Source organism: Temnothorax americanus, unplaced genomic scaffold (genome assembly GCF_048541705.1).
Source record: "Temnothorax americanus isolate GAGA-0224 unplaced genomic scaffold, ASM4854170v1 Scaffold19, whole genome shotgun sequence".
In the NCBI taxonomy this organism is placed as follows: domain Eukaryota; kingdom Metazoa; phylum Arthropoda; class Insecta; order Hymenoptera; family Formicidae; genus Temnothorax; species Temnothorax americanus.
Genome location: NW_027509329.1, coordinates 2,854,832 through 2,869,560, shown reverse-complemented (window position 1 = coordinate 2,869,560; position 14,729 = coordinate 2,854,832). Strand labels below are relative to the sequence as shown.

General features: G+C 41.9%; 1 protein-coding gene and 1 long non-coding RNA gene across 3 annotated transcripts in view; one reads left to right on the top strand and one right to left on the bottom strand.

Moving 5' to 3' along the window:
• LOC143896528 (uncharacterized) overlaps positions 1–14,729 on the bottom strand; it is a 201,236-nt gene that overhangs the window by 3,691 nt on the left and 182,816 nt on the right. The gene's annotated exons all lie outside the window — the stretch shown is intronic.
• Positions 1–14,729, top strand: part of Ddr (discoidin domain-containing receptor 2) — a 195,130-nt gene that overhangs the window by 167,031 nt on the left and 13,370 nt on the right. For both annotated transcript variants that reach the window (XM_077404427.1, XM_077404426.1), the window contains 5 exons: positions 5,044–5,167; positions 6,440–6,591; positions 7,692–8,005; positions 10,825–11,016; positions 14,265–14,357. In XM_077404427.1, the coding sequence (XP_077260553.1) occupies positions 5,044–5,167; positions 6,440–6,591; positions 7,692–8,005; positions 10,825–11,016; positions 14,265–14,357 (875 nt within the window). The remainder of the gene's footprint in view (positions 1–5,043; positions 5,168–6,439; positions 6,592–7,691; positions 8,006–10,824; positions 11,017–14,264; positions 14,358–14,729) is intronic.

The following is a 14,729-nucleotide window of genomic DNA, read 5'->3' as shown; positions in this document are numbered from 1 at the left end:
TCAGCATTGAGTTTTGATGCGATCGCACATTCATTCCGTCGCAGAACTGATCCGGTCTCTCCTCTCATCCCATTATCCGGAGTAGTCAAGAAGACCATTTACAGGGCACAAAACCTCGACAATCTGTCGGGCATCATGGGAACTAAACTTTGTTTCGCGGATGACACACCATATCGATCTGTCTGATCCCATTTCGAGCGAATATGATGGAGGACTCCAGTCTTTTTTGACACTTTAGCTCCATCGGTCCGCTTTAAAACGTTGGAGGGAAAACTCCGTGGGATAATATATCGCTTAAAGCCCCGCGAAGTGTTGTGCTTTTTCCCCCCCTCTCTTATCCGAGAATTTACGATGCAGCAAATTCTTGTTCCAGATTTCATTGCGCAGGATTATTTAATTTACGCAAACGTTCATCCACGTGTTACGGGTCAGGCTATTTTTTAGCAATTAGCAAATCAAATTTACGTTGAATTACCCACATATCAGTGCTTTGCAATAAATAACCCGTTTACGACACTGCCTTAAGGGCATGTGCGTGAATCATATGCGTTATGCGCGAAATATATCGGACAAACAATAACAGATACGGCGCGTAATTTTATTCAATCCATAGAATTTATTATTATCGAACGTGACGCAGCTCTCACCGCGCGATGCAGCTCTGTGAGCGCGCGTTCACGTGTGTCTGGATTCGTGCGAAAAGAGCATGGCAGGGCTATGGAGGAAGAACTCCATACAAAAGTAAGTGCTAATGCGATTACCAGGTTTAGCTCGGAGAGAGAGGCGGGAGGGTGCGGGAGACAGCCGAGTGAAAACAGATTATTTTAATTTAAAGCAACAAACTCTCTGATTTTCGTGCGCTGTAATCCTAACCGCGAGTTGAATATATATACGTACGTATGCGTACTGCAACGATTCCATAGTTTAGAATAATTATCTGTTAAATTGTTGGAAGAATCTGACGACATTTAAACAAACAAACAAAAAAAGGAACAAGAAACGACACTCTTGTGTAGACACTTCAGACTTGTCATAAATTTGTTTGGAAGTTTGAAAAGCGTCGCTGCAAATTTCAAATGCTAAAACTCTTTGGATGTAATAATTATAACGGTATCCAAGGGACGTTTTATAACAAAAAGATATGCCAAAGTAAAAAAACTATGAGAATGCGTTAATTAAAAGCGGGTCAGTGTCGTGAAAAATTAATTAAAAAAAAACCCATGAAACAAGTGAAATGCGCGGGAGACACTTTTGGACAAAGTTGGGAAATGTGCAAACAGCTTGGACGGGTCGCGCATAGCCTTTGCGGAAACGAGGCGAAGATGTACTCATGGTAATGAAAATGGCAAAAAGCACTCCGGTGCTAATTAATGGAGGATCGTTTTGTGCCCGGAATCTTTTCGTTAGCACTTCACGGAATTTGTCGGGTAACTCGTTTCACGATTTCGATTCTCGTCTACTCCGTCTCTCTACGCCCACCAGCGCGCTCCCTCTCTCGCATCCACACTGTTTGTATTTCCGGCGACTGCATTAACAATTTAAGTTTAACATTTTCCTCAGATTAGTACGGCGCGCGCAAACGAATGTAAAAAAAAGTGGCGCAAATAGTGGAGCACCCCCCCCCCCGTTGCGTATAAATATAAATACAGTAAAATGCATTACGCGCATCAGGAAATTTTAGTTTCCAGCATTTTTGTTTTGCGCATCGTTTTTTGCGTAATAAAATTTTGCGTTTTCGCGTGTTCGCGTAAAACGCGCGGATCGCGGATACCGTGAAACGAATAAGGCAAGCGTTGTTTTTCTTCTTCCAAAATCAGATTTTACGGTTTCGTGTCGTGCGCGTAAAAGAGGGAAATTGAGGGGAATCGGTACACACATAAATTAATAATCCACTCGATTCAAACGCACCTTTAATTCAACCGCTTCGTTAAGAGATTATTCGACGCTATCGTTTGCCGATCTCGTAATCGCGGTTAAACTCGATATGCGATTAGTATGCGGGCAAACACGCAATATCTCTAAACAAATACGCCACTTCGATAAATCCCGTGTGCACGTAAGCTCTCTCTCTGCAGCGCCCGGCGTAATTTATTTCGCCAGGCGGATATCCCGTTCGGAATACCAAAGTTATAAAGGAAAGGATATCAAGTCCCTCTCTTCTTCGACGTCGGACGATGCTGAACGACTGATACGTTGATAAAATCGTATGGTCAATCGAACGTGTCCGGATTTGCGAGAGGAATCACGGACACATGGATCTGTGGGGAGGGGAGAGATCCTTTTGTACGCCCGATTGATATATCTATATCACAATGCGAAAGGAAAAGGCGCTGTATTTCGCGCCTTATGATCGTTGTCAATAATGCATGAAGTGACTCTGTAAAATCACTTCATCGCAAAGTCAGTAAAAATCTATCTTTCCAAATTCCCGAGGTTTAACCTTCTTCTCGTAATCTCTCTTTAATGGTCTTATTAATATATCACGATACGATTGTGAGAAAAGAGAGATTTTCATTGTGCTATTACATACGCGTATAGCTTGTATTTTTAAAAATATTACAGCCGCCAACTTTATAAAATTTATTTTCTTGTGTTTGTTTATAAACTAAATAATATAGGGAAAAAAATAATAAATAAATTGTCCGATACCAAGCTGCTTTATTTTTGGAACGTTATTTTCTATCGTTAAAAATAAGCGAGTTATTTCAGACCGTTCTAGATATCGCCAGCTTTGTTAATGATGGCTTTCATAACTTTGTGTATTAATAAATTCTTAATAGTTACCTACCGCGTCTCTCCTCTCTCTTATCGGGCAAGCGTGACGTGCAAACAAGATCTCACGCTAGACCGACGATTCAAAAATAAACTTTATCCCGTTAATGTCAAGAGTCCGTTGCAACAATCACGTATTCATGTATTCATGTATTCAGAAGGCAAATCCATATAATTAAACATCGATCCAGATCAATTGCCTCGTTAGCACGATTTTAGCAACGATTTTACATTTAGACTGATCCCTTTAACTGCATCAAGAATCGCATCGGTGTATCCGAATCGCGGACTATTTGCACGACGATAAGCAAGGCCGTTCCATAAACCGGATCACTATCTCTCGGGCAACAATAATACTTCCAAACCGCCATCGCAGCGTCGCGTCGCCGTTTCGGCGTCCGATCGACGAAAACGAGTTGTCAACACATCGCCTCGAATGCCCGGCCATAAGAGTATGGGAAGCGCGCGACAGGACTTCAGATAGCCCTAATGGAGAAAGTGATGTTTAGATGGTTAAGACCGCGCGCGATGGCGGGAAGCAAGCCCTCGTGCTGGAAACGCGAGCGATCAGGAAAGATAGAAGGCGACGGGGATGGCGTAACAACGTATACGTATGTATATGCGCGCGCGTGTATATACGCCGGCGTGGCGGCGCAAAAGAGGGCGAGAGTATAGTGAGATTCGCGTAGAATCCCGATGGTTAAGTGGTTATCTTATCTTAACGGCGGCGCCACAGCATCTCACCAGTCTGGCACCCTCTAACGCTCCCTAAACGGAAATTAACACCCACCCCCTACGTCCTCGGGCGAGTCAGCCTCGGCACCCACGGAGCTTGGGAGCAACGCAAAAATCAATGGATATTGTATCGCGACTCACACAGACGAGCAACGTATGTATACATACGGCACCCGTCATGTCCCTCTACGATCCCTCGCGAGTTGTCTTATCGTGCGAAGAAAAGCGACGAGGAGAGACCGCGGCGTAAACACCCCCGTCGCCGGTGTCTGGGGGTACACCCGTAGATTGTTTGTTATAATAAAACTGCTAATTTCCTGAGGTGGCATGTCGGGCTCGATCGTCCAGACATCCCTCGTGCACCTTCGCCCAGGTTTGCGAACCGAGATAAAAGCGTCGGGAGGAAGTGACGCGAGATAAGAGCTTTACGGGTGGGCACCCGCGCGCGGTTTTACCGTCGCATTTTAGCTAGATGAAAGCGCACTGCCATGACGAATCCCGTTAATGGAGAAAGGTAAATGCAACTTACACCAGTCGCCACGGCGTAAGTCGAGAATACGTTATTGCCGTTAATACCGATGCCGTCGCGATTTCTGCTAGATAGTCGTTGAGATGCGGCAAGTTTTTGTTACGTTTAATCTCTCTTTAACCGTTCTCGTGCCGTGATCGTAAAACCGAATTCCTTATGTGAGGATTTAATATATTCATATATCAGAGCTATGAGAACGAAAGAGATTTTGTTCTTATCTGCAAACTAACCTGTTTTACATTATGCTTTCCCGATTATTTTATTTACAGAGAAAATATATATTAACAATTTTCAGAATTAACATACGAATTGAAGGATAAGGAAATTCGTACCTGCAATATTTAAATTTAAATTATCTCGAAACGAACGACGTTTAGAGAGAGGGGGGAATTTAACTTATTGCAAACGAGAGCGATACCATTTTATTTACAGAAAAAATATATTAACGATTTTTAAAATTAACACGAATTGAAGGATAAGGAAACCCGTATCTGTAATATATGTATTTAAATTTAAATTATCTCGAAACTAACGACGTTGGGGAGGGGAAAGAGGGCGCAAGTTTATGGAACTATACACTTCGCGAGTGGCAAGGGAGTCATTCCGACATTATCCTTTTTATCGGTGGCGAAAATATAAGCTTGCGCTACCTTTTACATTCCGTCTACGGTAGCGTGCGCCAAGCGCCGTTACCATAAAGTAAAATTACGCAATCGGCAATAGGTATATAACATAACAAGTCAGTAGGCTAACGAATATTCGTCGCTTCGGCGCACAATAACCAGACGCGCGCGGCAACTCCCTCGGGGCCCGCGTTGTGTCTCCTCGTTTCGTCGGTTATGAATATTCTGAGAAGAATATGAGCAAGGGAGCCGCGAGGGAGAGGTGGCAAATAAGAGAGGATAACCGACGGGGTACGTGTATCGCTTTTGCCGCGCGACGTACACGGGTCGGCGTGTGCATAAATGTCAGGTGCATTAACGATAACGCTCGATATTCGACCGCAGGTCTCCGTGCCGGAGGAGGGCGAGGACAAGGGACCAATTTGCCCGCCGCTTCCGGCGCAGTATCAGCCAGCCACCTACAGCACGACGACGCCGCAATTACACAAAACCGTCACGGATTACACCGGTTGGTACCAATGTTGAAAGTCATACGCGCTTGCCGCTTAAGTATTTCCGCCCGCGCGGTCTAACAGTCTCGGCCCGTTCGGTTCACTTTTAGCCGCGGCGGGATTACGGTCGTTAAGGTAAAGCACCGCGCAAATACGCACGTATACCTAAGAGAAAAGATTTCTTTTAATTCTGATTGTTGCAAGTTCAATTGCACTCCTTAAAAGGCAATCGTCGAACTTGTGTCGAACCAGTTCTTTCGAATGCTCGACGGTTAACTTTTAAAATCTGCTTCACCAATTTCGTTAATAATGTTTCATTCTCTCTTTCTCTCATTATATTTTATAATATCTATATGTTTATTTTTAATTTATATACACGTTTTTATCTCTTCCTCGTCTTTCTTCTTCCATTTCGCCGATAATTTGCCGTGCACTAAATTCTAAAATTAATTTTACCATCTCCGCTAGCAGGGATAACAACAAAAGTTGATTGGCATCTCGGTTACGTCTAATTTCGCCAAAGACGTTTCCGCACTTCTATATTCGCTGACTTCGTCCCTCTCGCCTCGACACGGATAGTTTCGTGTTATCGCGGGAATTCTAACGGGCTAGCTGTCCCGGGAGTGACGGTCAAGCCGAGGTTTCGAATCTCTGCGCCTGGTTTTGCCCGTGGCCGCACGGACGTATAGTTGGAATAGTCCGACAAACTATTCCGTTGCGTCTCGTAGTTGGCACAGCTTGCCGGACACAGCGGGAGTAGCCGCAGTCCGCAGAGAGAGAGACTGTTTGTCGCGTCGCGCGACCTTGTTTAATCGAATTAGGACTAGAGGTCTTTGATTAATTAACTATCGGGAAACGACAGCGCGCGCCTTGATACATCGACAGGTCGCGCTAATTTCGCGAGTCGACAAATGTCACGATTATCGGTGCGCGGGCGTGTGCCTGAGCGCGAAACGACCAGCGTATATAATGGCAATATCGTAATAAAAAAAAATGGGACATTTCTCCACCTCGTTACCTCCGAGTTTCCGAAAGAACTTGATTCGCTGCACAGTCGCGGATGACGCTGGGAGGTTTGCGGCGCTGTGCGCGCGGAGTCTCGTTAAAAAATGGTAACGATCCTCTCACGAAACTTGGAAAACTCGGCGCGAGAGAACGGAAGGAAAAAAAGCATTGCAGGCGGCAATTCCTCTCTCGTCGACGGCTAGCCGTGATTATATTTTTTAACTTTGTCGAATTTCTTGATTCTTCTTCCGCCTCGCTCTCTCCTTCGCCGCTCCTCGGACCAGGGATCAACGAGGTGCAGCCGGTTATTCCGCTCCTGCTTAACTCGACGATCAATCTTGCCAGGCCAATTCCGGCGGTCGAAGAATATCCGTCTAACCCGCCGCCCATACCGCCCCCGCCGGAAAAGTATTACGCCAGTACGGAGATCTGTAAGGTGAGTCGCAAAAATGTACGGTAGACATGCGATCCGCGCCGATTAAGCCCTCCTCTCTAGCATTAACGCGAGGGGTAGGTATATATTAGGTACTTGGGAACGCGAAACTGTGTCAAACGCCGTCTCGTGACGGCGTCGGATCTCCGTCACGATCGCCGAAAGGGAGGCAACCTTGCGAAACCGGCCACTGCTGCAGGGGCTTATGTAAATTGCCGCGAGGTTAATTCGAATATTATACCGCTTGACTTTTCAATTTTCTACGCTTTCTACGCTCTAAGATAGTTCAAACTATACGTGTAATATTTCCGCTACCGCGCGCAACGTGAAATTGTTCCCCGAAATATTGCTCGCGCAAGTGTGTCGAATATTTTTTTTCTCCGTGTAAATTATTTGAAACCCTATATTATTGATAATCTTTCTACAGTGCTGAAACATTGACCACACGATAATCACGCGCTGCATAAAATGTATTTTAAAAATGTATATCATCGTATTGTATACATATCGACTCTGACTTAATCTCGTTTTCAACCGGGGTTGTGTTTTCTCTATACAATATGCACGACGCAAAATACTTCATCCTTGTGAATTATGAGGATTAATGACCGAAAAACGAGGAAACAACGGGGCCACTATCAATCATAACTACCGCGAAGAAAATATCTTTCGTGGGCATACACAGATTATAGAGCGATAATGTAAAGGGCGTGGTTATTGATTACGGTAGTTCTACAAGGGGGAGAGCGTACGTGTATTTCTGTTTGATTATATTATCAGATTTGATTAATTTACCGGGAGGGAAGCGAAATTGTATTGAAAAAAGGTATATCACGATTATAAATCCCAATATTATCTTTTATTTCAATATTTATCGAAGTATTTTCCTTCATATCGGAAAGGAAGAAATATTTATTCCATTTTATATTCATCGCAATATTATGCTCCTTTCATATTTTTCGAATAATTTCGCCCGGTGGTGGATAAAAATACGAATATTTACACATAACTATTTGCTTCGACATATTCATATGACATATTGATATTACACTGTATTAATTTGAAAAGACATAATTTGAATTCGCGTGTGTGTATCATCGCAGAGTCCTCTACCACCACTGCCACCGTCGCCGACACCGAGCACGCCACCGCCAACGAGCGCGAAAGCCTCTAGCAGCGTAACTAGCTACAGTCCGGAGGATATGCTCACGGAGGAAGAGGAGGAGATACCCGAGTGCGTCCTTGATTTTCCACGGGAAAAACTCAACATCGTTGAAAATCTTGGCTGCGGATACTTCGGCGATGTTCACCTCTGCGAGGTCGACAGGTTTCCCGGATACGACGAGGTCTTCAGAAATACCTCCAGCGACCTAGTTATTGTTAAATCCTTAAAGCCAGGATCTTCTGACGCTCTTAGGTGAGAACCATGTGTTTACATTTTTCTCAGTTTATACAACGATATATAAGATCAAGTCGTGGGTATATTGAATACTTAATTTTTTTTAGGAGAACAATCGTCTTTTCAGTAATCGAAAAACAGCAGTAGTCCGCAAATGACGAGTGATTTATTATTTGCTTTATAATAAAAACTTTTATCATTTTTCTATATTCTGTCCTTATAATTTGATGAATATTTTGATAACGAATAATGATATATTTAATATATCAACGTTATGCGATAGCGTGAGACCTCGCGTCGATTGAATTCCAGCAATTATTGACAATATTACATCGACACGTTAATTAAATGTAATCACTTGGCATTTGCATTCTATCGTATAAAAAGGATCGAGGCGCACGCATCGACTTTTGTGAGTAAACATATATTTTATACAAAGCTTGGATTCTCGCGCAGGTAATCGCTCCTCTACAGCAAATAAAAACGGAAAGCGAAAGCCAGTTATACGTATATATACATCGACGATAGAAAATTATTCCAATAGATTATAGAGTGCCGCGTTAACGGCGTAATTCAATAACGCGGCGCAAAGTAATTCCGAATGTAATGACACGCTACGCGCATTAAGTAGATGCGGCCGGATAATGCGGAAGGGCTTTAAGCGATCGATGATTGGCATGTAATCGAATAACTCCGTCCGTGCTCGCACGCGCATGTCCGCGTCAATATAATTTTTCATAAAGCGCGGCGAAAGCTCTCTCTCTCTCTCTCCCTCTCTCTCTCTCTCTCTCTCTCTCTCTCTCTCTCTCTCTCTCTCTCTCTCTCTCTCTCTCTCTCTCTCTCTCTCTCCCCTCTCTCCTTCTCTCTCTCCCTCTCTCCCTCCCTCCCTCCCTCCTCCCTCTCTCTCTCTTTCTCTCTCTCTCTCACCTTTAGAAAATTGGAAACATAAAATACTATTCTGTATTCAAAGCGTCTTTCCGCGGGCGGGCGGGCTTTCTGCACGCGATTTAGCGCGATCGGCAATATGAAATATATTCGTCAATAATCTTGTTTATCCTGAATGTTATTTATGTTTCGCAATTTTCGAAATCCCCGTTCCCGTCTAAATCCACCATTACGACCTACTTAACGAATCAGCGCGTACGCGCTGTACGTGCTTCATCCACGGCTTTTTCAGTGGAAATATTTGAAAATCAGTAACCACTGATTACAGAACGATACTACGCAATATGCTTAATTGAATAATATTGCATGAGGAAAATAATTATTTTCTGCGCGCTCTTTAATGAATATGTAAAATACAATGAATAAAAATTGCGACGAGTAATACCTCGCATTACGCGTCATTACGTAATTTTCCGATAAACCTCGAAGAGGATTTCTTTTTTATATAAGGAACATTTCAGAAAAATCTAGATTCCACGCATGAACGAAGATTGTCGCAGCTCAATCATTGGGCGCTACACACCAGCCAATAAAAGACATCCTTCTATCGTATTCGCGATACCGTTATAACAATGTTTTGTTTGTCGGACGATTGTGATTTTCCCTTGGAATAGGCCGATAGAGATATGGGAACGGGCAGCGGAGCGCGTCGCACCGGATTCACTGACTCGACGACGCGGACGCGTTGTCCGCGCAGTAGCGAAAGGATGATCCCCGTAGACAGGATCACGGATGGCATTGTTTACAAAACACATTTTGCCAACTGGGAAAAGCTCACGAAACCCATGTTGTCGGGGCGAAATGGATGCAACTCATGTTAGAGCGCGATCGTTCTCGGTTGGCCTGGTCTTTATTTCTTTTCCACGTTTCTCCTTTCTGTTAGCTACCAGCATCCCGAAAAAGTCCATCAATCCAATCTGCCTGATAGATTTTCGTTTTTTGATCCTATTACATTCTCGTCGTCTGACGATTGAATTTTTCAATGCAAAAAGGAATTTCATTTTTCCATGTTGACATTTTCAATTAAGGTATTAATAATTACGGAAAATATATACTGATGGTTTTTAAAATGTTTCTCAAAAATTAATACGATGAAAAATTAATATAAAGCTTTGCTGGTCGACTAAATGCGCGTATCTCATCAACGGAACTTAATATTATAATACGTCGCCATTTATTCGAAATATATTCGTGTTTACTTCTCTAAATAAATGTGTGCTCTCGCCTATGCAAATGCGTGAAAGTCAATAAAAATGCGCAAATCTTTAATAATTTCACAGATATCATGAAATTATCTTGCGCCAAAGTGTCTATGAAATGGTCACTTTTTACGGTCAGATAAAATTGATTATTCAACTACAAAATAATAAATTTACCCATTAATCGCTGCAATCATTTTTCACGGGGTAATTTATAATACGAGGAAACGATTTTATATTTAAAAAAAACTCAAAAAATATCGGTTTCAATTTTCATACAGTCAATCGAGTTTTTATCGAATTCAACAATTAAACCATTCGATGTGGCGGTTTATAAATATCATGTTCTACATCGTTTGCATTCGCCGGAATTTACTCTCACGTGCGTGTAGCACAATAGTCGCAGTTCTTATTCGCGGTTTATTCTTATTCGTGAACTCGCGCTATAACCCCCGTAAGATAGGTTTCTCTTTTACCCTTGGCACTTCAGTATCGCTTTCTTCCCTCCGTTTCTTCCCTCCACGCGAGAGACGGCGAAAACTTCCGAGAGACAAGCGAGCGATATTCCGCAACGGAATATCTGCGCATTTACTTCCAGCGTATATACCCGCGTCCGTATTCAATACCCACGGCCTTGGTACCGCGACCACCAATAAAGATATTACTTCCGGATCCTCTCCGTGTGTTTTCCAGGATAGAATTTCAACAGGAGGCAAAGAGACTGGTACGACTCGCCGATCGAAATGTCGCGCGGCTACTCGGTGCCAGCCTCGAGGACGATCCCATGTGCATCGTATTGGAAAACGGCGAATACGGGGATTTGAATCAATACCTGCAGAGTCACATCGCCGAAACTTCCAACTTGCACACGGCCAAAACGCTCAGGTACCGACAAACACAATATTTTTCTAACGTTAATTTCCGCGTTTAATTGGTACTATATTAATTGTTATAAGATAAGCATTTGCGCGAGGATAACGGTGCTGAGTGTATATGTACATGATATTCTATGTAAAATTTTTTATATTTATTCACTGACAATACATCGGTGATGATTACATCACGCTTTAGATGTTAACGCGTGTTTTATCATTAAAGGGCACATCCCATATTACGGTCCTTGCGCGTTCATAAATACGTGTACGGCCATTTTACGTTTTTAAGAGATCGTTGGGGAATTCGGTTCGCGCATTTGGTCAGAGGTACGTGACAAAAAATGCACATGCATCGCGAATACCGTCGTTATTCGAGTAATTAACATAATTTAATGAACGCAAATTTGATACTGCGGCGCGGAATAATTTGTAACATCGGTATCATCGGTATCATTTTAAAAGCGATACATTATCGATGTCCGCTTTAATGCACCCTGCCAATCGGCATTGCGACACTCGAAGTAAATAACATATCATCCGAAATAGATACGCAATTATGTGATCATCACCATTTTGACGTAAAATCAATGAACCATATTTCGACGCGTGCCCCAAATTTCACGTTGATACGATCACCGTACTTCCGCGTAAGTTGTTGCGCCTGTTCTAGCATCACCTTTACATTTGTCGATAGATAATAAATCTATTGATTAAAATTAATGAAATAAATTTGCTTAATTAATTAACGTCAAATTGAAACGCAATGTTTATTAATTGACTAATACAAATTGACTAATTGAGATAATGAAAATATCAATATTATCGTGTGCCATGTTAATTGTAAAGTCCGTTTATCGAGATTCTTGGCGGGAGAAGCCGCTAATATTTTACAATATCGTGAAATCAAATATACGAAGAATAATTCCCGCGTATGCACGTGTACAGAACGGTTACCTTTTACATTGTTATATAAATGCATCGACGATAGCATTCGGGCAACTCCGTAATAAGCCTGCCGGACGAGCGTGATCGTGCAAAATTTTTGTTTTATTCCGTCGCCACCGCGAAGAACGTCAGTTCCAATCAGTCCGGAGGGCGTGTGAAAACGCGCAATGACCAGGACTACGCGGAAAGTACTCGAAATACGAGAAATCGGCTGAAAATGAGAGGTGAGCGACGGAGAGGATCATCGGTGCTCGTGACAGATGTCGGCGAAGCGTGTTTTCCCGCGCGATCGTTTTCGGCTTTCGCGCGAGATGAAGCAGCCGCCCGCCGGAGATTCGCGCGCTTATTTGTTCCCGTCGAGTACCGCGGAAAATATTGATGTACGGGAATATTCAATCATTCGTGCCTATGCAATGCGAGTATAGCGCCATTTACCATTTCGCAATTGCAATAGTAAAAACAACGGTTACATCTTATCGTTACGTTTCTTTATATAAGAATTACGAAAGAAAAAATCATTTTAAATAGTAGTTGCAGGTTAAATATAGAATCAATAGAGGTTGTTATAGGCTTCAGAGTACCAAAGTAGACATTAATTTAATACTGAGGTCGAAAATAGGATCAAAATTTTAACTCGGAAGCTTCAGAGTACCAAAGTAGACGTTAAATTGAATACTGAGGTCAAAAGTAGGATCAAAATTTTGACTCGGATTAACATATATACATTAAGATGAAGAAACAAAGCTAATAATTATCGCGATCGTACGCGAGATGCAGATGATATATCTTCAGCAATCTGATCTTTTGAAAGATTCGGAAAAAGACCTAATACTGCTCGCGCGAATCACGCGACATACGTGCGTGGGCTTTATTACGCTGTTTGAACAACTTGCGCCACACCTACGGCAGTATCCCCAAAGTAGTTAATTAAATTGCCGACATGTGTATACTGTCGTTCATAAACGAAATCGTTTTCATTTATTTCCGCGAGTCCGCGCCGTTTTAACTGCAGTCAGTTTGTCGCACGAGCGAATCCAATATCCAGGACCAACAGAATAGCCCGTGGAGCTTTCAGTACGGCCGCTTTCTACGCCGGTAACCGAATTGCATTTCGCCGACGTCGCAAATGAAGCTTTAAGAATCGCGTCGTGAGTGAAAATTTTTACGTGCGCGCGATATATTAGACACGTCGTGTGTATTGAAAATTCACTCCTGTTTCAGTGAACGGGCTATATGCAAGAATTAAATCCAAGTATAATTAACGTCTTATGTTGTTTCGTAATGCAAGGCCATTAAATAATGTAATAATATATCGATATTTTCATTAAGAAAAAATTGCAAATTATTATCAATATAAAGAAGGAATATTGTGAGATGTTTTGTGAGACGCTTGGCGTACATATGATGTTTTTATCAAGCATTTTTTCCGTAAATTATATTGTATGCAGCAAACTCAAATATGCCAATTTTTTAAACAAACGTTTAAGATAAGAATATATTGACAAATTAACGAATTAGATATGAACTTTTCTTATAATTATTTTACGTATTATTGCGCTTATTTTATATATACATTGTGTATATATATATATATATATATATGTTTATATTGTAACAACGTTAAGGGACATGCTACCATTGAAACGACTCTATCGGCGTATCTCTCGTAGAAATAGCACGCGGAATTGTTTCGATGTAAATGGTTTGCGTCCTACAAACGTAAATAGTAAAAACGTAATACCTAGCTATACCGTCGCCCTCAGCGAACGAATACTAACGCTAAATCGTAACTAACGCGTATACGTTTGTACGTCGCGCCTCGATTTTCAAATTCAATTTTGCTGGAACTAGGAATAATACAGAAACAAGTCTGCTGTATATATAAAGAAGTGAAGGAGCTTTCTTAACTCATTTGCTACAAATTGACAAATGAAAATATCAATAAATACACTTAATATAGACCGATCAAGAAAACGGTATATTATTTACAGTATGGTAAAAACACAAAAGAGTATTTTTTATTGCAATAATTTGCGTCATTCCTTAGTTATGAAAGACGAAACATGTCTTCATGTTTCGAAGGAAGAAAACTCGACAAGTTAATTTGGATTCCTTGATTTACTTTGTAAAGTAATTTAACGGGAAATATCTTATTTTACTTGCGTCAAAAATGTTTGCTCGACTACAACCGAGTTGGTACGGTCGAGTGTCCGCTGTTTGTGGCGTTGCCTGCTACAAACGCCTCTATGTATACCGAGGAGTTTCTCCAAGTAAACTTCAACGACGTAACCGACCCCGTTCTTCGTGTTGCAGTTTCGGCACATTGGTTTACATGGCCACGCAAATAGCATCCGGCATGAAGTATCTTGAGGAAATGGACTTCGTGCATCGGGATCTTGCCACAAGGTAAGCGTTGCACTGTTTCCCATAAGTTGCTTTGAGGGTTCGCTCAATTAATGAGCAAGCTGTTGTTTGGCCATATTATTGGTTCGCAGTCTTGAAAGCGATACTAAATACCATGCACCGCAGAACCTGCCAATCTTCTTTTCGCCTCGACAAAGCTTATATACGAGAGCGAACGCAGAGAACGAAATGATGTCCCTGATGAACTAGCCAGTACCTTTTTGCTGCAACAAACGTGAAAGAGACGATTTTTTAACATTTTCGCGTATGGAGAAACAGTTAAACTTTTAACATATAAAATATATCAACGTTTTTTATATATATTGATTTTTAAAATTAATACGCACACACAATGTCCTTCGCATATACATATTT